The 22,397-nt window shown below is 38.2% G+C and overlaps 2 protein-coding genes and 1 pseudogene across 2 annotated transcripts; all 3 read right to left on the bottom strand.

Annotated features, from left to right (window-relative positions):
* Positions 1-217: 217 nt before the first annotated feature.
* LOC104423387 lies at positions 218-2,179 on the bottom strand (annotated as a pseudogene).
* Positions 2,180-2,430: 251 nt separating this feature from the next.
* Positions 2,431-5,616, bottom strand: LOC104421244 (lysosomal Pro-X carboxypeptidase). The gene is made up of 9 exons (XM_010033132.3): positions 5,113-5,616; positions 4,827-5,016; positions 4,536-4,669; positions 4,321-4,433; positions 3,989-4,238; positions 3,162-3,314; positions 2,922-3,001; positions 2,780-2,829; positions 2,431-2,680 (listed from the first exon to the last, which is right to left on the bottom strand). Exons 1-9 carry the CDS (start codon positions 5,524-5,526, stop codon positions 2,544-2,546), a joined length of 1,521 nt encoding a protein of 506 aa, XP_010031434.2. The 5' UTR covers positions 5,527-5,616; the 3' UTR covers positions 2,431-2,543.
* A 3,359-nt stretch (positions 5,617-8,975) lies between these two features.
* LOC104421243 (lysosomal Pro-X carboxypeptidase) lies at positions 8,976-12,807 on the bottom strand. The gene is made up of 9 exons (XM_010033131.3): positions 12,382-12,807; positions 12,068-12,257; positions 11,516-11,649; positions 11,047-11,159; positions 10,520-10,766; positions 9,990-10,142; positions 9,720-9,799; positions 9,572-9,621; positions 8,976-9,327 (listed from the first exon to the last, which is right to left on the bottom strand). The coding sequence occupies exons 1-9, from the start codon at positions 12,766-12,768 to the stop codon at positions 9,191-9,193; spliced, it is 1,491 nt and encodes a 496-aa protein (XP_010031433.2). The 5' UTR covers positions 12,769-12,807; the 3' UTR covers positions 8,976-9,190.
* Between the last annotated feature and the right edge of the window lie 9,590 nt (positions 12,808-22,397).

Here is a 22,397-nt window from a genome sequence, read left to right as displayed (position 1 = left end):
CGATGAGGTAAAGCATCGAATAAAACAATAATTTCCAAGCTTGTTATGAACTACATTAGATATTAAAATTGGGAGAAGTCATTTCTCTTTCCTGGATTAAAAGCTTGTTCAAATGGAGCAAAGAAATACAAGGACAACTTTATTGTAAGGAACATAGGCCTTAGTCTCTTATTCTCATTTTATTGAAATGGCCTTCCTGAATTAGTTCATCAGATCATTATTTGAAAGCATGGAAGTCATAATAATATTGGGATACCCACCCTTTTATAATCTCAACTTCGGTTTTCGCTTAATGATCAACCAATCTGGATCATTTTGATTTGCTGCAAGTATGTCCAAACAGTGAAAAACTGTAAAGCATATACCCACAAATTAAAGAATTCAAGATCCCTCCAAAAATTTCTGTGACATGCATCGATGTTGTTCTGTTCTTCTCTTGTATGATTCATGAGTATGTGAGACAAGTCGCAAATAACAAACGCATTGCCTAATTATGTACCTTTCTTTGTATAGACAGCAATGATACTGTCTGAAATGTTCTTCAAGGCCCTAAGATTGAAAACAGATCAAATTCTTTAGCGTGATCGAGTTATGTAAAATTTAAATTCTTCGGATTTATGGAGACAAGCATATAATTTTTGATACCCTCCGCTACTACAAGGATCTCGAAGTCCATTTGAGAAGATAATGTTGCTGCCAAATTTACAAAGAATAAGCTCTATCCTGCAAATAAAAGAGAGAGAGAGAAAAAGAAGAGAAAACGGAATGTTGGAGGACGACGATGTTATGGTTTGCTTTGGATTTTATGCATAGAAACTAATTTAATTTACTAATAGAAAATATTTTATAAGAGTCATCAGAAATCATACATGACCACCATCATAGGTAGTAGTGACCCAATATGGTCGAGGCACAACGTCAAATGAGGAGTTCCATTCATCAATGAAGTCACTCAAGATGAAAGGGCCTGGCTGGAACATAGAATTGTTTGTGATGCCTATGGGCATTACCATTTCTTTGCATGTCTGCAAGCAGATGTCCTTTTTTAGTTCAATAGAAGCGTAACTTTTCTTAAACGCTACACAGTTTTTACGAGGAAGATTCAAGAATGGGCCTCCCCTGATGCTTAAAGATGGTGTAGGGTATCGTACCTGCCACCTCCAACCCAACGTAGTTTGAGTTTGAGATACAATAGCGGGAGGATTGAGGTAGCATGTGGAGCTCCCGTAATAGGCAACAGCAACGCCTGCAGCTATTTTACCAAGAATGCCATTTTTAGTAGTATTTGCTCCATCTATGCCGTTGCATATCATTGTCATTGGATATCTTGGTGGATGATTATATTGAGCTGCTGTCGCATACAAAGATATCAAGTAGTACTTCAGCTCATCCCCACTCACTAAGGGCCTAACACATCCACATAAAAAAAGTAACAGTATTTAATCTATGATTGATTCAATCTCCTTCGTAATTTAATAGCCAGACACATTCTAAAAGACTCGATTTAGCCTTGAAGATCATGAAACATCTTATCGAACAAAAGAGTGTGCGTGGGTCAGGGTTCATGAACTCAAAAGGTAAAATGAATAAATTTAATGTCCTTAAATTGAGAAATTAGATGTGATAGTCTATGGCATTCTGCTCATTTAGGGATTGACACATATAATAGATGATGCAATAGATCACACATTGGCAAGTCTGGAACATCTTGCTTAAGTCTGAAATGTCATTAGGCTCTCGAGCAACTCTATCGATTTTTGACCACGAGTTTGCTATAGTTTGATAGCAAGTCTCACTAGCTTCCTATGCAAAATGACATTGATTGAACACAGATTATGGAAAAGGAAAAAATCATATTAAGATTTCAAGAATTACTCATGGGATAGCTTTGTGTGTCTTTCTCACTCATGGCATGGTTTTGAATAACCACACCCTTGAATTCTCTTGAAGTTATGCCCTATAAGCAAGAATATAGGGACATTGTGCCAACTAATGATATATTTTAGATGCTCAAAAAGGTGCCGCACAACCCATCATTAAAATGAGAAAGATAGATTGTGAGTGTAATCACCTTAAAATCCTTTGTGACCACTAAATAGTATGCACCTTGTGGGATAATATCATCAAAGTACAGTGTCGGAGCTGATGAGGCTAGAGCTCCGAGGGCCACATGTGGATATTTTATTCATGTCAAATAAGCTGATGCGTGATACGTAATAATTATCATTAATAAATTCATTCATCTTTTCCTTTTTTTTTTTTTTGAAATATGTCATATTTTTATTAATAAGATAGTTACGGAATGGTTTTTTGTTGTTGTTGTTGATCTTGATTGAATAAACTAAATAGGTAGATTATCTAGGCAAGCACAAGTGATGAGGGAGTGCATCCGAGAAAAACCCATGAGATTTATTGCGGTGAACAATGTAAATCTTCGAGATCAAATTTCCCGAGATGGTACAAAACTTACGTGATAGCTTTATTCCTAGTCTGTATTTTCTCACCATATTACCATTATATATTCATAACTTTTACATGTGATATCAATTTCCGAAAGCACGTAGATCTGCATAGTACTTGGCGAGCCATTTTTTCATAATCTTGACCTCGGTTTTGCGCTGCTCGACCAACCAATCCGGATCGCTCTTGTCAGCTCCGAGTATGTCCAAAGTATGAGACCCTATGTAGAAAATATTTTGCAAATCAAATTGAGAATTAATTTCTAAGTTCAAAAACAACATATAACTTTGGTACGAGACAAATTAGGTCGAGCATATACCTTTGGCTGTGTAGATCGCGACAACGGTGCTAGAAATATTCTTCAGGACCCTATGTTATAATTGATGAATGTGAATCATCATTAAACTTGATAAAGAAGTGATGTTTCATAGAAAATCTATAAGCTTCGATGCTACACATACCCGCCACTGCTGTAAGGATCTTGAAGTCCATTGGAGAATATTATATTGCTAGCAAACCTATGTAGAATTAGTTTTATGTCCTGCAATTTTTCGTCGTCAATGAGGAAATTAGTGAAAATTTAATGAACTATTGGGATTGCTGAGGTCTGAAGCCATTTCTTCTGGTTTTGCACAGAAATTAATCAACAAGAGGGAGGAAAAAAAAACAGCCAAATTTATTTGATTTGCAGAGTGACCTACATGACCGCCGAAATAGGTAGTGACCCAATGCGGCCGAGGTGGGACGCCGAACACACTTTTGCAGGCATTGCTGAAGCTGTTTAGATTGAAAGGTTTTGGTGGAAACATAGTGTTTCTGGTAATGCCCATAGGGATCACCATCTCAGTGCATGTCTGCAAAAAGCCAGACGAGCTCTCTTCAGTCCAACAAAAGGAACAGGAATATTAACACCAAGTGTACAGTTTTATTTGATTATTTCTTTGAAAAAAGTAGACTCAAGAAAGGAAAATTGCACAGATCTCTCTTAGCATATGGTGTAAAAAAGTCAAGCCACTACGCATGGCGTGTTTGAGCTCAAATATATTATGGACTGCCTAATCAAACTCAGCTCGATTCCTTTCGAGTCCAACTGCAGCCTGAATAGTTTGAGAACAGATTAATTTTAAGTACTTCAGCCATCTTTAGCCATTTAGGACATTAGAGAATCAGATCATTCCCAAAGAGGGGAGAAAAACATTAGAAGCACACATCTGATCGTTTCTTTCCAGCCTCGAGCTCAGTTTTTATAACTCTTAAACTTGCCTTTCAAGAACAGATGAGATAGGGCTCGCCTTGAGCCTAAAAACACTCTATGTAGGTGCACTCGAGCCTCAAAGTTCAAGCCCACAACTAGCAGGAAGTAGAGGTGTTAGCATATAATTGAGAAGAGCTAAACTTGAGTAGTGAATAATCATATTGGTTTGACTCGATGGGACAACTGTCTTATCAATTTTTCTAACAAAGCGATAAAAAGTAATGTGCTGAAAATGCAAGTCGCATATATAGGTGATAGGTACATGTTACCCACCTGCCAAGACCATCCCAGAAGAGTTTGAGCAAATGTACCAGAAGGGGGTGCATTGACATAGCATGTTAAGTTGCCATTGATGGCAACGAGGCCTGCGAAAATTTTCTGCAGAAGGCCTTTTCTTGGGGGAACTCCATTAACGGCGTCGCACATAAGTTTCAAGGGTTGTGTGGATGGATCGTTGTATTGAACCACTTGTGCGTACAGGAATCTCAGGTATTTCTTGAGCTCTGATGAACTTTGCAAGGGACTAAACAGAGGGAAAATAACAGAGTTAGAGCTTTTATAATTACATTCAGAATAAGTTAAAAAAGAAGAAGCCATTTTTCCACCTGCAAGTTTTGAAGGTGTTGCTCAACTTCGTGAGACCACGAGGCTCAGAAGCAACTCTATCGATTTCTTCCCAGGATCGTCTTATCGTTTCGTGGCAAGAAGAACTACTTTCCTACGAAATCTCGTAGAACAAATTTGTTAGGCAGTCGATTTAACATAGAAACGCATGGCAATGGAAACAGAAGGGAAAAATTACAGAGCAAATAGATCTTACTAAAAAGCTTTTTGCGACTACTGAATAGTATGCATCCTGAGGAATGATGTCGTCAAAGTAAAGAATCGGGGCGGATGAAGCTAAAGCTCCGAGTGCCACGTGAGGATACTTCAGCCGGAACCACGAAGCTAACACTAAAGATTGATATTCATTGAAATTCATAATGAAGTAAGTACTTGGAGTTTTCGACCCATTTTGTAACTGGGTTTTATAAATGGAAATTAACCACCATGTAAGCTATATATATGTATGTGGGGGGTGTAAGATGTTAGTGAGAATATAGTCACTTACTTCCCCCATACGATCCTCCCAAAACAATTATCGGAGAATGTTCGGCTTTCAATTTCTGCTTCAAGTGTAGGAGGATTTCTGCGTAATCGGCGAGCGCTTGGGCAGAGCTGAAATATCCACGGATGTTGGGGTCGCCAAGGGCTTTTTTTATTGTCATTCCATAGGGGATTGATTTTCCATAGAACCGATGCTACAAGGATAATAAATTTTACAACATAAATGGACTTCAGTGAGAGCATCAAGTAAGAGTAGTGACGCGATTTCAGACTTTTCTTTTGTAAATTACCTCTATGTATACCAGGAGTGCTCTAAATTGAGCAGCATTGTCTGTGAGGAACCCGACGTTAGCTATATCGCCATCAATTGGTGCCTCTGCACCAAAAAATGCGAAGATCGGCGCGCCAGAATCCGCGCCACCCCAGTACTTGGAATTTACCACGTATCTTTGATTGAAGGCAGTGTAACTTTCTGGTCCATAGTTGAAATGATCGAGGGTTTGGTTGTAGAAGAAAGTCACAGAGTCCTCTGCGACCGAAGCTTGAACTGCGCGTGCCGGGTCTAGCAAGAACTCTGGACGGGACATCCCCAGCTTCGGAATATCGACATCGTCTAAGACATGTGCAGTAGCAACAGACGCCGAGAGCAACAGCAGAGCGATCCAAAGGCGACGGTGTGAAGACATTCCAGGGTTTGTAATCATAATTTGCGCAAGATGAAGCACGTACGGGAGGAGCAAAAAGAGACTTAAAAAAGAATAGATAGGCTCGAAGTCAATTCGGATTTCAGGCGGCTTGCCTGAAAAGTTAACTGTTTAGACATCATGGTGCGATGTATATATACCTTGTAATGCGAACTTAACTTCCCTGCCTCGTCAAATTATCCGAACGTAGAAGGTTTTTCGAGTGGGAAAAAAAGTTTTGTTGAATAATCCTACCACGAAGCCGCCTTAGAAAATTCATTCTAATATGGACAAGAGAACCAGAAAGTTTCGTTGAATAATCCTACTACGAAGCTTCAGGTGATTTCTAACGATTCAAACACGTCTCCGAGTTGATGAAACGTCCAAATCTCCATTTTTCCAAAATCTACATCTTTTTCTGCATTTTTTCGGTGTATCGACGATCATTACATGCAGATATATGGTCAGGATCAAAGACGAACAAAAGCGAGAACCCAATGATTCCCAACATGGGATAATGCCTTCTTTGTCAGAGTCGACGACGGCGAGTTCGCGTGCGATCATCAAGTGGCTGTAAGACTCCAAGCTGTATGCGTCGGCGGATGGACCCGATGACTATGACTAATCCAACAGAGACATCGATTTAGACCGCGAACGCATCTCGCCCTTCGATCAATTCCCAGACTCCCTCGCGCTTCATGATTGCGCGCTGATCACATCACCCATGCACGCGAGGCACGTGCATGTACATTTATCTAATATTTTTTCCCTAGATTGGGTCAACTACGAAAGATGAAGTATTCATGCTTGATGGCGCAGAGGATTAAAAGCAGAACGGATCTGGACTTAAAAGTCTTAGGGGCTTCCAAGAAACTATATTTGACTTATGAAATAAATCGAATGGGGGCAAGATAGCTAATTCGGGTAACTGATTTTGACTTATAGCTAATTTATACGAGAAATGATTACGTGATAGTCTTTAATCTATTGTGAAATTAATAGTGTATTTATGACGACGAAAAATAAAATCACAAATAATTATGAATTATTGTGAGACTTACTTTTTCAAGAATTTATAACTCACAATAAACTATTATTTTTACAGTATCCTAGAGACTATTATGCTAGCAAAGCCCTTTTTATATTAGTGCTCTAGATCTATTAAAATGGATCTTGAACTCATTTATTAACTCAAAATTGCTTAACGGTTTGATATGGGGAGGGGTGTCAAAATGGGTCATCGACCCATTTATGTTTAAATGAGTTGTTAATGGGTCAAGCCTATTTCCTAAAGCACCTATAATGGATTTTAATGGGTCAAGATTGAGATATATGGGTCTTAAATGGGTCAAAGAGCTAATCCATTTAAGACTCATTTTATAAACCCATTAAAAATGAACCAATTTATTTTCAACCAAAACTTCACAGTCTCTCTTTTCTCTCTTTAACTTTACAAAAAAATATATTTTTTAAAAATTGAAATCATAATTATTTTTTTATTTTAATTTTTTTTCCTTTCTTCTTCCTCCGATCGCCGGGCATGGCAATGGCCGACGGCGCTAGGCGAGTCTTGAGCTCACCGGATTTGGCGAGGCGGAGGCCTCGCCGATTTGATGAGACTCGAACTCGCCGGCGTTAGGCGAGGGCGAGCTCGAGCTCGCCCGACATTGGCGAGCCTTGTTGATCTAGCGAGACTCAAGCTCATCGGTGTCGGGCGAGCTTGAGCTTGCCAACGTTGGTGAGCCGGGTGAGCTCTAGGTCGCCCGTGGCCGACCATCGGCCGTTGTCATGGCCTGGCCAAAGAAGAAGAAGAACAAAAAGAAAAAAGAAAAGAAAAATAATTAAAAAAATAATTAAAAAATAAAAATAATTAAAATTCTATTTTTAAAAATATATATTTTTAAAAATTATAAAAATTTTCCATTGTATAAAATTATTTTAGTAATACCATTTTAACAATATTATTAAATAAGATTTCTTAAGTTTAGTTAAATGGGTCGGTATGGATTGGGTATGGGTAAAAAATTTTGTATTGCAATAAATGGATCATAAATGGGTTAAATGGATCGATTTGGGTCAAACCATTTATGACCCGACCCAAACCTGACCCGACCTACCCGTTTAACGGGTATACGTATGGGGCACCTTAAATTTGAAGGGCCCGATCTAAAATGGGTCGTAAAATAACAAGCCTAAAGTAAATGGGTTCTAAGGTCAACCCATTTTGCACAGACTCTCTTTACTCTCTCTCCCCGCCATCTCTAAGCCGAGCAATCGTCCCCGACCTCGGTCACTCCCAAGAACCGAAAGCCGCTCTAGAGCGGGAGGACCCTAAGCATTGAGCCATCCAAGTCGTGCAGGCGCTAAAGCAGTTGAGCAAAAAGGACCTGCGGTCACTCGAATGGGTCCGCTGCTCCACCTTCGAGCGCCTCCTAAAGCACAACATGATCGCGATGCTTTGCGAGCTGCTTCGGCAGAGCCGGTGCGATTTGGCCCTCGAGGTGCTTGTTCTATTGCTTTATTTGTTATGGGGTCTCGCGGCCACTGCAGGTTCTCGCTTGTAGCTTTAATTTCGTTCGTTTTCTGTTTGAGAGTTGGATTGTGTCTCTAGGCCTCTTCGGAGGAAAATGCAATTGCCCCCGTTTGCCTGTTCCTAGCTCTTCAATCACATCTCCTCCCTCGTGCGATGGACGGCGGTGAGGGTGATACGCGATGGGGAGGCCGGGGATATCTGGGGAAAGGACTGGCTGGAGCGTCAGCTGAGGGCTAAAATTTTAAATATTTCATTCTTTTCATGATAACTAAATAAAAGTAAAATTCCAAATTTTACCCAAAAAATAAAAATAAAAAGCAAAACCTCCATATAATCAGCTTAAAACCACAACGTATTTCACGTAATCACGCGATAAGATTAAAAGTTAACTGCTTAGACCGGGTATTTAAATATGTTATTTTAAACTTAGCCATTAAACTATTGAAAAGACTAGGCACGCAGCAATTACTATCAGCAAAGATTTAATTTTGTTTTGAATTCATGCATATACCGATTTGTGCACACTACGGACAAGTCAAAAACACTGATCTAGGGAGAATTTACAATCAACAGTCGGAATCACTTGGACAACTGAATCGATCATGTGGATTTAGTTTGATATTAGAATCAACTTGAGATTTTTTGTTCTTCTTTTAACAACGGAGAAGTACACCTAAATAGGTACATTCTAAGCCCAATCATCTTGCCATAAAGATAGATGACACCGGAACATGCTATATTATCTTGGAGTTTAGATGCGAGAGGGATGGGTGATCGAGAACATTCGACAGTTCTTCGTTTCACATGAGATATGATATCAATGGATATGTCAGGACGGATTGCTGTGGGAAGGAAAATGAACTAATCCTACGCTACACGAATATGAGAATTGACATAGACTGAAAAGCAATGCTTAATCAATAAAAAAGACCAGCAGTTTCAAAATTATTGTGAACTACATGACTTGAACATAAAATTGGGTGAAGTCATTTTGCTTTCCTCGATTAAGAGCTCGTTCTAAAGGAGCAAAGAAATACATGGATAACTTTACGGTGAGAAACGAAGGCTTTGTCTGTTCTTCTCATTTGTTATAGGAATGACCTTCTTGAATTAATTTCATCATCCATATCTTTGGCCATAGCAATTATCACATCATTGTTTGAAAGCAAGAAGATTGGCATAATATTCAGCTATCCACCCTTTTATAATCTTAACTTCGGTTTTTCGTTGCATGACCAACCAGTTTGGATCAGTTTGCATCTCTGAATATAAATCCAAACAATGAGAACCTGCAACGTATATAATCAAATTTGAGAATATATCTTGAGTCTGAGCTCGTGAAATAAAACCCGGTCCATGTAAAAAATCCAAATCTAAATAAGACGTATGGTTTGACACTTGAATAAGCAAGAAATTGTTAAATTACTTTCCACATTAGAGTTAGATTCCTAGTTTGAGTAGGTTTTCTTCTTTTGAATGATTCACGGGTAAATGAGACAAGTTGTAAACAACAAATACATTGCTTGGCTTTACCTTTCTCTGTATAGACAGCAATAATACTATTTGAGATGTTCTTCAGGACCCTAATATTGAAAAAACAGATCAAATTGTTAGGAGTGATTAAGTACTGTAAAATTCTAATTCTTCAGTTGTGTAGAAATAATCATATAATTTTAGATACCCTGCGCTACTCCAAGGATCTCGAAGTCCATTTGAGAAAATAATGTTGCTACCAAACCTACGAAGAATTAGTTCTATATCCTGCAAAAAAAGAAAAAAAAAAAAAGAAGAGAGAGAGAGAGAGAGAGAGAGAGAGAGAGAGAGAGAGAGAGAGAGAGTAGAGGATGACGATGGTAAATTGGGTTTTAATTTCACGCATGGAAACTTGTTTCGTTTCCCGATAGAAATAAGAGCTAAACATATAATTTCTAAGGGTCACTGCAGATCTTACATAGCCACCGTAGTAAGTAGTGACCCAATGTAGTTGAGGCATGACGCCGTATGAGGAGTTGCATTCATCAATGAAGTCGCTCAAGATGAAAGGATGTGGTTGGAACATGGAATTGTTTGTGATGCCTATGGGCATTACCATCTCACTGCATTTCTGCAAGCAAATCTTCCTTTCAGTTCAATAGAAGTCTAAGTTTTCTCAGACGGTGCAAAATTTTACGAGGAAGTTTTCAAGAATGAGATATTGAAATTAAAATAGACCCGATTAACGGCGTGCTTGGAGTAGCATGAACATAGACCTGATGATCCCGTATTGGGACAAAAGGCAATTGCCTAAATCCATCTTAATTGGAAAATCATTCGAAACCAAAAAAAGGAATTGTTTGTCTAACTCTGTCCAATTTGAAGTAAATTCAATTCTGCGTGTTCTGCATGCACCCATGAGACCGAAATATGTTATCCAAATTCGCCTAAGTAATCGAGAACCATCGTGCCTCTGATGGTTAAAGATGATAATGCAGAGGATTTTACCTGCCAGCTCCAACCCAAACTGGTTTGAGAGAGATCAGTGGAAGGATTGACGTAGCATGTGGAGTTCCCGTCATAGGCAACAATGCCTGCAAATATTTTGCCAAGAATGCCATTCTCAATAGTATTTGCTCCATCAATGCCATTGCACATCATTGTCACCGGATATATCGGCGGATCATCATATTGAGCTGCTCTCCAATACAACGATTTCAAGTAGCTCTTCAGCTCATCCACACTCTCTAAAGGCCTAACACGTCCACACACAAGAATGCACTAATTAATCCACGATTGATTGAATCTCTTTAGTAAATTAACATCCACACAAATTCTCGAAAGACTCAATTTAGCCTCGATGATCATGAAACGTACACCAAAAGAAGAGTGTGCGTGGATTAGGTTCATGATCTCAAAAGGTAAATTGAGTTTATTCAACTCCCTTAAATTGAGAAACTAGATGGGGATACCCTATAGCATTCCACTCATTTGGTGACTAAGATACATAATAGATGGAGCACAAGATCACGTACTTGCAAGTCTTGAATATCTTGTTTAGGTTTGAAAGCCCATCAGGTTCGTGAGCAACTCTATCGATCTCTGACCATGAATCTCTTATAGTTTGGTAGCAAGTCTCACTAGCTTCCTGTGCAAAGCCACCAAGATTCAGCACAAACAATGAAAATGAATGAATATATATTAATATTCCAAATCGAACACAAACAATGAAAATGAATGAATAGATATTAATATTTCAAATCAGCCGGATGGTAAGTTTGTAGGTCTTTCTCATCTAAGGAATGATTTCGAATAACCACACCCATAAAATCTCTTAAGGCCATTCTCTAGAGCATGATTATTGTACTCATGTACTTGCCTTGTGTGGAGATGGGAAGATAGGGATATTGCGTCAACCAATGGATATTATTTGGATGATCAAAAAGTGCCGCACGCTTCATCATTAGAACAAAAAAGAAGAAGAGAATTTACGAGAGTAATGACCTTAAAGTCCTTGGTGATAACCCAATGATATGCATCTTGTGGTGTGATACGGTCAATATGCAGTATCGGAGCTGAAGATGCCAGAGCTCCGAGGGCCACGTGTGGATATTTTAGGCGGAACCATGAAGCAAGCACTGAAATTCGCACTAGCTATTAGAATTTAAGAACTTAAAATAACAAGGTGATATATCGTTTTCGTGTAAAAAAAGAATTATTATTTTCGTTAAAAGTATAGGGTAGTGACAGCTTATTCTGAATTACCGTTGATTTTTCAAATACGCAACTCAGAACAGGTATCAAAACCTGTCTTACCAAAAAAAAAAAAAAAATACAGGTATCAAAACCTGTCAAAATTCTCACATACATACACACGTGTTTCGGTGGTATCTTCTTTATTTTTTCTTTCTCCCTTACACACACAACGATAAGTTCGGAATGAGATTGAACTCTTTCATATTCGAATGAAAGGGGGCAGAAACCGGTAAAAAATTCAAATATTCCACGGTTTATGCTCTTAAAATATTGAAAGAATATGACACCCACTGCACTTACTTCCTCCATATGATGCTCCCACCACTATAACTGGAGAAAAGCTGGCTTTCAGTTTCTGCTTCACGTGCATGATAATGGCTGCATAATCGGCCAAAGCTTGGGCCGAGCTAAAATACCCTCGGATATTTGCATCTTCGAGAGCTTCTTTTAAGGTCATCCCAAGTGGAATTGACTCTCCATAATACCGATGCTGACAAGAAACATTCCGCAAGAAAAGAAGAGTTCAACTACGTAGTTAGAAGCTTAAACTAGACAGAAAGAACATTCATGCATGGACTCCCCAAAAAAAAAGGGTAGAAATTCAGATGTACCACCTCAATATAAACTAATAAAGCTTTGAATTGAGCCGCGTTATCAGTTAGAAACCCGATTGTAGTTGGCTCTCCGTCGATTGGCGATTCGGCACCAAGGTAAACGAAGATGGGCGCACTAGAATTGGCACCGCCCCAGTAGTTGGAGTTGATCAAGTATCTTTGTTTAAAGGCAGTGTAGCTCTCTGGTCTATAGTTGAAATGGTCGAGCGTTTGGTTGAAAAAGAAGGTTTCGTAATCGTTTGCTATGGATGCCGAAACTGCATGTTTGGAATCTCGGAGATTGTGTTCACGGTGTAGACTCAGGGTCGGAGTGTCGAGTTTCCGTCCAGAAATTGAAGCTGCAGATAAAATGAAGGGGATGATCAAAGAGAGCCAAGAAAGAGACATAGTGTGTAGTGTGTACACGAAGTATGTTTATGAAGAATTTCAAACTTCGTAGGACAATGAAATAGACACCTTCAAAGCATATATATATATAGAGGCATCTGCCGTCTGTGGGCCACGGTTTGAAGTGAATTGAGCACTTATTGTAAGTCTATGCTGTTTAGACATCTTTTGGCTATAGTGTATAATGTATTAGTGTAGGTAATTAACAACTCTCCAGGTCGTAAAATATTCAAGAACCTTTTGATAAAAAGAAGTCTCTCAAGAGAAGTAAAGCACAACCCGGCATATGATTTAATTACTATAGTTCATATGCATTCCTATTTCAATTTCAAGATTATGAATTCGTATAAGAAAATGCATCCCTTATTGAGGGTCTCTTTCACTGATTTCTTCGAACTGAATGTGTTAATAACCTATTATTTTGTCGATTTCGCATTGTGGGCTTCAATGAGGAGAAGGACAATTGACTTGTGCAATTTTCATGAATTGAGCTTAGGAAAAACACGAGGGATGCGTCATGTTTTATTGCCAACATACGCCTTGTCGTTGGTGATGAACTTGGTTTTCCCTTGCTCTTACGAATAATATTTTTGCTTTTACTCGTTCCATGATTGCTTTTACTCGTTCTGCCATTTTAAACCTAGAAAGTTAAAAAAAAAAAAACTAACGTGTTAAGGCAGACATTTGTATTTTAACCCCAACCTTGTCAAACTTTCTAGGTTTACAATGTGAGTATCTACAAATCGTTTTCAGCCCAAAAATAATTATGAAAAGAATCCTCATCTATGTATATATTCTAGTAAATAATTGGCCTTTGAAACTTTAAAGGGCCTTCAGATTATTGGAAGGTTGTCCGCGCGTGATTGTGAGGGCCTAATTGCAAAAGTATAAAGCATATATTCCAGCAAATAATTGACCTTCGAAACTTTAAAGGGCCTTCAGATTATTGGCAAGTTGTCCCCGCGTGATTGCGAGCGCCTAATTGCAAAAGTATAAAGGGGCTTGCACTGGCAGAAGTCAGTATTGGGTTCGTTGATGATATTCAATATGTTTAAAATGATTTATAGAATCTGATTTGATCAACGGAATCATTTCAAAGCACTGCAGCGATGGACTTGATTGAAATGACCATTATTTCCTTAGTAAATTATTTTAAATTTTTTAAGCCTTGTATTATGGATTTATTTGAAGAATCCGGTTGATGTTGTGGGTGTTTCGTTACTCAAGCAATTTCAAAATCAAGACCCTTTCTATACTTGACACTTTCATGAATTACACGTACACACATAATACATTTGATTCATCATAGGTGGATCTTATGTGGAATTCATTGGATCCAACGAAGGAAATGCACTAAATTCAAATTAGACCACATCTTTGGGCTCTGACGCGCGGATAAGTAATGTAATTGATGCATAACTCTGCTTTCATGGCTTGGACAATCACTTAAGTCTTTTGATGCTCGCACGCTGAATCCTATGGCTGGGGAAGGTTATCCAATGAAAGAATCCACTTTTCTTTTTCTCTTTAACCAGAATTTACGGTCGGTGTTGATCTTCTGAAGATAATTGTGTGTACTCTAGTTCCATTTCTAAATTACGCAGAAGGACCACCCTTTCTAGATGAATCCTCATCATTTTGTTATTAACCCACCCAACTACCTTTTTAGCCTAAAAGTAAGAAAATGCATACTTCCTAGAAAAGAATCACACTATCTTTTTTGTATTATTTACTGAGAATCATGCTTCAACTTTAGAAACAATTTTTATATCAAAAGCATAATTCCTTGAAAAGAAGCTTTGACATTTTATATGCATCGCGAGCACATTGCAAAATCATTACCATCTAGAAGAGGGCAAGAAACACACGGAGTTGAATGGTCAAGCGACGTGCAATCGTGGCAATTTATTGTCATCACTGTATTCATCAACGGGACAAAAATAATCCCAAATCTCTACTGTTTACCCTAAAAATTGACAAACTCTTGATTATTATCGACAAATGATAGTCATTTATGAAGATAATTATTGATAAATTTGAAGAGAATCGACAACTCGCTGATGAAGTCATCGACGACACATAAGATGAAGTTATCGATGAGAACCTTGAATTGATGAAGTCATTGATATCGACGTCGAGCAATGAGGATAATCATTGGGTGGTTATTTTTATTGCTACTATTTTAGGATTGTTGTAATTTCTTATAAAAAAAGTATTGCTATAATAGGAGACTGCCGAGTAGCTTCTAGTGGATAATGTAACTTCTTGCAACCACTAAAAGGTTATTTCTTTTTTAAAAACTATTCGTAATCTCTATTTGTAACATCAATTGTAGACTTTATCATACTTTTTGTAAACCTAGAGCCCTTCCTAACAAAGAAACAAAACGTAATTTTTCAATAACCAAGCTACTCCAGTTCATGTTAATCCTGTCGAAAATTATATGGCTAATCAAAATATTTCACAGAATGGACCTCTTGTTGGGCCAATTCCAAATGGGGATACTGTGACACCTTATGATGCAATCTTACCTCCAAATGTAGGAATTTTTCCCATATAGGCCAAATGTGCCAATTAGCCCAATATTGACAATCCGAATCAAGAGCGATCTTTGAGTTCTAATCAAGAAGGTCAAGCCTATCGGCCTATTTATCTTGAATCTAAGGGGCAGAAAAATCAAGTTTATCGATTCATGAATCGAGACCAAATTGCTGAAATAGTGATACAACAAGTAGGTGCTGACAGAGGGGTTATTAGGCCTCTTTATAGACTTGCTCAAATGGGCGGATAGGATCAGGTTGGGCTTGCGGCGTCGAGCCTAACTCCACATCAAAGCATCTAACCATAAAAAAAAAAAATTGCTTAGTTAATTTTCGGTCCGAGCGAGCTATGCTGAGGCCAAATTAGGCCTGTTGAGTTGCCGCCCCATTGTCACATCTCAAACCAACTACCAGAGGTTCGATACCTTAAGAAGGAGATTAATGAATAATTAGGTTTAACTCTAAGTATAAATTCCTTTGTCTTCATTCAAAATGATGATATTTTTCATGTAGGGATCTGCTTGCATTGATGAAAAATGTTGTGCGCCTAAAGTAACTGATTTGTGTCTTTCAATCCAAGCAATGGGAACTTGCAAAACATATAATTAGTGATGAGAATATATTTTGAGTTTGAGCCCTTGAAGGAAACTCGATTCAAATAGAAAATTAAAATCCAAATAGGGCTCATTATTTGATAACCAAACAAGCCAGAAAATATGTGAGACAAGCCGCGAAGCAACAAATAAAGTGCCCTGATTATGTACCTTTCCTTGTGTAGACAATGGCTATACCATCTAGATTGTTCTTCAGGACCCTAAAATTGAAAAAGAGATCCAATTGTTAAGTGTGATTAAGTAATGTGAAATTTTACTCTTCGGATGGATGGACAGTGATGAACATTCAATATTTTAATACCCTTCGCTGCTATAAGGATCTCGATGTCCATTTGAGAAAATAACGTTGCGACCAAACATACGATGAATTAGTTCTATATCATGCAACCAAGAACAAAAAAAGAGGTAGAGGAAGACGATGTTAAGGTTTACTTTGAATTTGAGCCTGTATACAAGAGCCGGTCCGATTGGAGGATATTGATCGATTTGTTAAAACAAGTGTATTGGGAAAGAAACAAAATACCAATAGGTTACTTTCCCATTTGGATTGAACTTTCTTTTCTTGACGGCCGCACTAATTCCGTAATAATATCTTTCCTGTTGCCGAACAGGGGAGTAGAGTCTTGAAGCCGCTCGATAAAGGATCGCATCGAAGACTTCTTTCTCCAACCGCATGAAGGAATTCTCGAAACGCGGGTTGATTTGTGCAATGTTTGGAATGAATATGATGGTGGTTCGTTCAAATTCATTTTCGCAAAAAGTATAAAGTGCTAGGAAGGACCAATAACGCATATACGACGTATTATTTAACGCCGCCTCTAGTGCGCGAGCCGGTTCCTTACGCGTGCAAAACAGTATGTGAAAGTAACTCAGGATGATCACTGTGGATTAGGAAAACCGATAGGATATCAGGAATACTATGTCGACGAAAATTGAGAGGGAGTGTCAGGATTCGAATCATTAATTCATGCTCCGGTACTATACTAAACAAACGGTTATTTCCCGAAATCAGTTTAAATTATTAGGAGGGAAAATAGAACTGATTCCAAGCCTGTGAGTGAGTGTGGATCCATAAACTTGTGCCACAGAATATGAAAATCAAAATAAAATGAAAATCTATGCTTGATCAATCAAAAAGACCAGCAATTTCAGAGGTTTTACCGGAGTCCAAAATTAATTGGGAGTTTGTTGTCAGGTACATGGCTCAAATATAAAATCGAGTGAAGTCATTTGGCTCGTTCTATTTGAATAAAGAAAAACAAGGATAATTTTTGGTGGGGGTAAGTACACTATCAGTGTCAAAAGTTGTGTACGGTGCTCATTTTGTTGCCAAAAGTTTTTGTCGGATCACTTAAGTGCCAAAAAGTTTGAAAAATGATCATTTTAGTGCCAGCTCCGATCTGGTTGACCAGAAATCTGACGTGACACTTTTTTATTAATTTTTGAAGCTAATGTGGCTTACCGGAGAGTATAATTAGCATTTAAATAACAAAATGATGTCGTTTGGTGTGTCTCCCCCAATTCAAAACTCTAAATCTTCGCCGTCGCCGTCCTCGATGGCCCCGCGCTCGGCAGCCGTAGCTCCGACCTCGACAATGGCCACTTGGCGGCCAAGTCAAAGGTCGTGATCTGGCCGGTGCTCGGGGAGGCCGTCGACGAGTGTGCCGCTCTCGATCTCTCCCTCTCCATCTCCAACTCCTTGACGAGTGTCTGGCCTGCGTCTTCTAGTACCTAGGCTTCGGCAACTAGGGCTGGTGCTCCCTCGTGTGTCGTCGCTGGCTTGCGATCGAAGGCCAGAGCTGCCAAAGGCTCGCCCTCCATGCCCACTCGGAGCTGCTGGACGTGGTCCTGGTGCTGTTCACGCGAGTTCGACTCGGTCACGAGGCTCACACAGAAATCGCGAGTTCGACTTGGCGCAAGTCGTTGAGCATCGGCGATGACGTGCTCGTGTTGATCTTGCTCAAGGCAGGAACCTCACGTGCCTCAAGCTGTGGCCGAGCGACGGCGGCCGAGCAAGCTAGGTCAACAGCTGATGAGGATTGGAACCCTAATTTCAATCTCCAAATAAAAAAAAAAATCCCAAAATGAGTTGTGCGGCATCGTTTTTGTGAGGCCATCCACTTAGGATGGCAAAACGATGTCGTTTAAAAGCTATGTCATTTTTTTTAAATATAAAAGCCACATAATCATTTTGGCTGAAATCTCTCGATGGTGGCACCAAAGTGATTTTTTTTCCTTCGATTTGGCACTTAAATGATCCGACATAAACTTTTGGTACTAAAGTGAGTGACGTACACAAATTTTGACACCGATAGTGTACTTACTACTTTTTTGTAAGATATGAAGGAGTCTTTGTTCTTATTTATTATTAAAATGGCCTTCCCGAATCAATTTGTCATCCATATTTTCTGTAATAGCAATTCAACGAATCAATTCATTATCCACATTTGTAATAGAAATTCAACACATCATCGTTTCAAAGCAAGAAGATCGGCATATATTCGGCTATCCACACTTTGGAATTTCACGCTCGACCAACTAATCCAGATCGGTTTAGATCTTTGGTATTAAATCCAAACAACATGAACTTGCAAAACATATAACCATTGATGAGAATATATCTCGATTTCGCTTGTGAAGCAAAGCTAATCCAAGTAGATATTTCAAATCAAAATAGGCTTATGGTTTGACCCCTAAACATGTAAGAAATTATGTATATACTTTCTTCTTTGGACTTATATTCCTAATTTGAGTAGGTTTCCTTCTCTCGAGGGATTCACAGGTACTTGAGATAAGTCGCGAGCACAAATAAAATGGCCTGGTTTTGTACCTTTCTTTATATAGATAGTGACTATACCATCAAAATTGTTCTTCAGGATCTAAGATTGAAAACGATATCAAATTGTTAAGCGTGATTAAGTAATGTGAAAATTTATTCTTCCAATGGGCGTATGGAGATAAACATACAAGTTTAAATAGCCTCGGTAGTGTAAGGATCTAGATCTCCATTTGAGACAATTAACGTTGCTACCAAATCTACATAGAATTAGCTATATATCCTGCTAAAAAAAGACGAGGTGGACGACAACGATGGAAAGGTTTACTTTTTTTTTGAACAGAAGAAAGGTTTACTTTAAAGTTTATATAAAGAAACTAGTTTAATCTAGTCATAGAAATAAGAGACAAACATATATTTTCCAAGTTACCGGAAGTCACACATGATCACCGTAGTAGAGGCCCGACTGCCGTATTAGTAGTTGTGCTCATCAATGAATCTTGTCAAGATGGGGCATGCCATTTCGCTGCAGCTTTGAAGCAAATCCCCCTTTTAGTTCAATAGAAGTGTGAGTTTGTTAGACGCTACCAAATTTTACAAGGAATTTTTCAAGAAGGGGGTGGTGCAATTAAAATAGAATTGATTGATAGGTGTTCTTGGATCGGCCTGAGCATAGACCTAATGATCCCTGTAATGGAACAAAAATGCCATTGTCCAAGTCGATCGTAATTGTATTATCACTCGGACGCAGAGAGGGAACAGTTTTCCTAACGCTGTCCGCTTAGAAGTAATCAAAACTCAACCAGGTTCGAATCCACCCATGACATCGAAATGCATTATCCAAGCCCTCCCAAACTGTCAAGGCCCATTGGCCTCCTTTAATGCTTAAAGATTAAGATATAGAGTACCATACCTGCCACCTCAAACCCAAAGTACTCTGGATATACATGAGTGGGAGGATTTGAGATAGCATGTGTTGGAAAAATATGGCAATAGAGCAATCAAGTCAGACTTTGATACATGATATCACTTTTTTTTTTAAAGGATTTATTTGCTCCACAAAGTTGTCAATGATCACTAGCAAATATCCTCCAAGATATAACAAAATCTCAAATGAGATTACTAAATAGCAATTTTAGTATTTTTTCAGGATCTCTCTAGGAAAAAATTGAAAAGATGGCTATAATTTTGGAAAAAAGACTTGAAAATGATCTCATATATATTTATAAATTGATCTTAAATAACATAGATAACTTTTTGCCAAAGGTTGCAAATTGAACAAAGACATCCCTTCGTTAAGGAGTTGCAAAATGAACAAACGCAACCCTTCTGGAATTGTTGCAAACTAAACAAGTGAAATTTCCAAAGGCTGTCTTGAAAAGAAACACATAAAAAATTCGAAATAATAAAAATAATACATTTTAAATAAATAAAACTCAGATTTTTCATAATTTCTAAATATACTTAGTAAACAAAAAACAACCTTTGAAATAATAAATGTTAATAAGATAACCGTACGAAATAAAATAAAAATAAAGGGGTTAATGATAAGTGCGCCTAATAATCTCGCCAAAATCATGCAACTACATGCGAGTATTGTGGGATTTAGCCCATACCCAATATTTTTTCTTTGAACACGTTTAAGAGCGCTAACACTTATTAACCGGCCCACATCTTCTATGTGGGACAAGAAAACACACACTTAGGATACGCTTGTTTCACAGAATACATTTTCAAGGAAAACATTTTCCTCATTTTCTGGCGTTTGGGTCGCTTAGGAAAATGAGTCAATAGAAAAATTTTTTTCCTAGTCAACGGAAAATGTTTTCCTAACAAAACTTAAATTCAGGAAAATGATTTCCCCTTTGAAATGACCGGAAAACGTTTTCGAATCTACCAAAGCTTAGATTTGATGCTTGGTTTATAAACAATTATTCTTATGAAATATATTTTAAAAAAATTGAAATTGAAATTTTTATTTTTAAAAAAAAAATTAAAATTTGGATATTTTTTTAAAAATAAAAATAAAAATTCGAATTTGCTTCTTTTTCTTTTTCTTCCTTTTTCTTTTGCTTCTTCTTCACCCGTCATCGGCCACAAGGACGGTCAGTGAGTTTTTGCTTCTTCATTTTTTTTTTCTTGTGATGAAGTGTGATTATTTTTTAATGGGATACAAATGGTAGAAATTTTTTTCAATTATACATCACCAAACAAATGAAAACAAACCATATTATTGGAAAATGTTTTCCCAGAAAACATTTTCCTTTATCATTGTGTTTTCTGTGAAACAAATGCACCTTTAGTTTGTTTTACAAACAAACTTCCAACATCTTGTGGAGTTATTGTTATAGAAAACAACATCTGCAAATATTTTGCCAAGAATGCCATTTTCAGTAGGATAAGTTCTTCAGGTCAATCCTGGAGTTGTTATAGAAAACCGCATATTATGCCGAATCTTGGAGTTGTTCGTTCATCACTCGAGTTTGAAATTAGCTTTTTTTTTCATAATCAATCCAAGTCGGTTTCAACTGATCGTAGTAAACTAAGATCCGTTCATGATATCGGTACAGTGTGTACCCGCCAAGGCCAACCCAAATGAGGCTAGAGCTCCGAGGGCCCCATGTGGATATTTTAGCAGGAACCATGAAGCAAGCACTAAAATTCGCTTTAGCTATTAGAATGTAAGAACTTAATATAATAAGATGATATATCTTTTTAACGTAAATAAGAGACTGTTATTTTCATGGATAATGAAGGGTAGTAACAACTGAATATTTTACATAATATTTATACTATCGGTAATTTTACTTACCCGTCTCGGAATGCGTATATATAGTTTTCAGGATCCTTTTTTCTGTTTCTAACATATGCACACGCACAATAAGTTTGGAATGAGACTGAATCTAATTGGAAGGCAGCACAAACTGGGAAAAAAAAAATATATTCCGCGGTTGATGCTCACAAATATTAACGGGATATTATACCCAATGCACTTACTTCCTCATTATGATCCTCCCACCACGATAACTGGAGATTTATGGGCGTTTCGTTCCTCCTTAACGTGCATGACAATGGCTGCATAATCGGCCAAAGCTTGGGCCGAGCCAAAATACCCACGAATATCTTGATCTTTGAGAGCTTCTTAGAAGCTCATCCCAAGTGGAATTGACTCACCATAATACCGGTGCTGACAAGAAAAAAATCCACGAGAAGAGAAGAATTTAACTACGTGGTTAGCAGCTTTGGTTAGACAAAAGGAACATTCATGCATGGACTTAGAAGGAAATAGTAGAACTCATATGTACTACCTCAATATAAACTAATAAAGCTTGGAATTGGGCGGCGTTATGGGTCAGAAACCCAACCACGGCTGGGGCTTCGTCGAGTGGTGATTCGGTACCGAGGAGAACAAAGATCGGCGCACTAGAATGCGCGCCGCCTCAGTAGTTGGAGTTGATAAATTATCTCTGTTTGAATGTGGTGTAACTCTCTGGTTTGTAGTTGAAATGATCGAGTGTTTGGTTGAAGAAGAAGGTTTTAAAGTTGTTTTTTTACGGGATCCCTAATTGCCTGTTTAGTATCTCGAAGGACGTCTTCACGGTGTAGACTGAGCGTTGGAGTGTAAAGTCTCTGTCCAGAAATTGATGCTGCGGACAAAATGAAGGAGACGATCGAAGAGAGCCAAGAAAGAGTCATAGT

Source organism: Eucalyptus grandis, chromosome 10, assembly GCF_016545825.1.
Source record: "Eucalyptus grandis isolate ANBG69807.140 chromosome 10, ASM1654582v1, whole genome shotgun sequence".
NCBI lineage: Eukaryota > Viridiplantae > Streptophyta > Magnoliopsida > Myrtales > Myrtaceae > Eucalyptus > Eucalyptus grandis.
This window is presented reverse-complemented; position numbering and strand designations above follow the sequence as displayed.

What these genes read in the sequence shown, in the direction of transcription:
- LOC104421244 (XM_010033132.3), bottom strand. Translation starts at nt 5,526, where the DNA reads ATGATTACAAACCCTGGAATGTCTTCACACCGTCGCCTTTGGATCGCT. An exon ending in AACACCTTCAAAACTTGCAG is followed by an intron (nt 4,239 to 4,320) that starts GTGGAAAAATGG and finishes CCCTCTGTTTAG; the next exon opens with TCCCTTGCAAAGTTCATCAG. An exon ending in CTACCTATTTCGGCGGTCAT is followed by an intron (nt 3,002 to 3,161) that starts GTAGGTCACTCT and finishes GAAAAATTGCAG; the next exon opens with GACATAAAACTAATTCTACA.
- LOC104421243 (XM_010033131.3), bottom strand. Translation starts at nt 12,768, where the DNA reads ATGTCTCTTTCTTGGCTCTCTTTGATCATCCCCTTCATTTTATCTGCA. An exon ending in CTTTATTAGTTTATATTGAG is followed by an intron (nt 12,258 to 12,381) that starts GTGGTACATCTG and finishes GTTTCTTGTCAG; the next exon opens with CATCGGTATTATGGAGAGTC. An exon ending in GTTTGGGTTGGAGCTGGCAG is followed by an intron (nt 10,143 to 10,519) that starts GTAAAATCCTCT and finishes ATTTGCTTGCAG; the next exon opens with AAATGCAGTGAGATGGTAAT.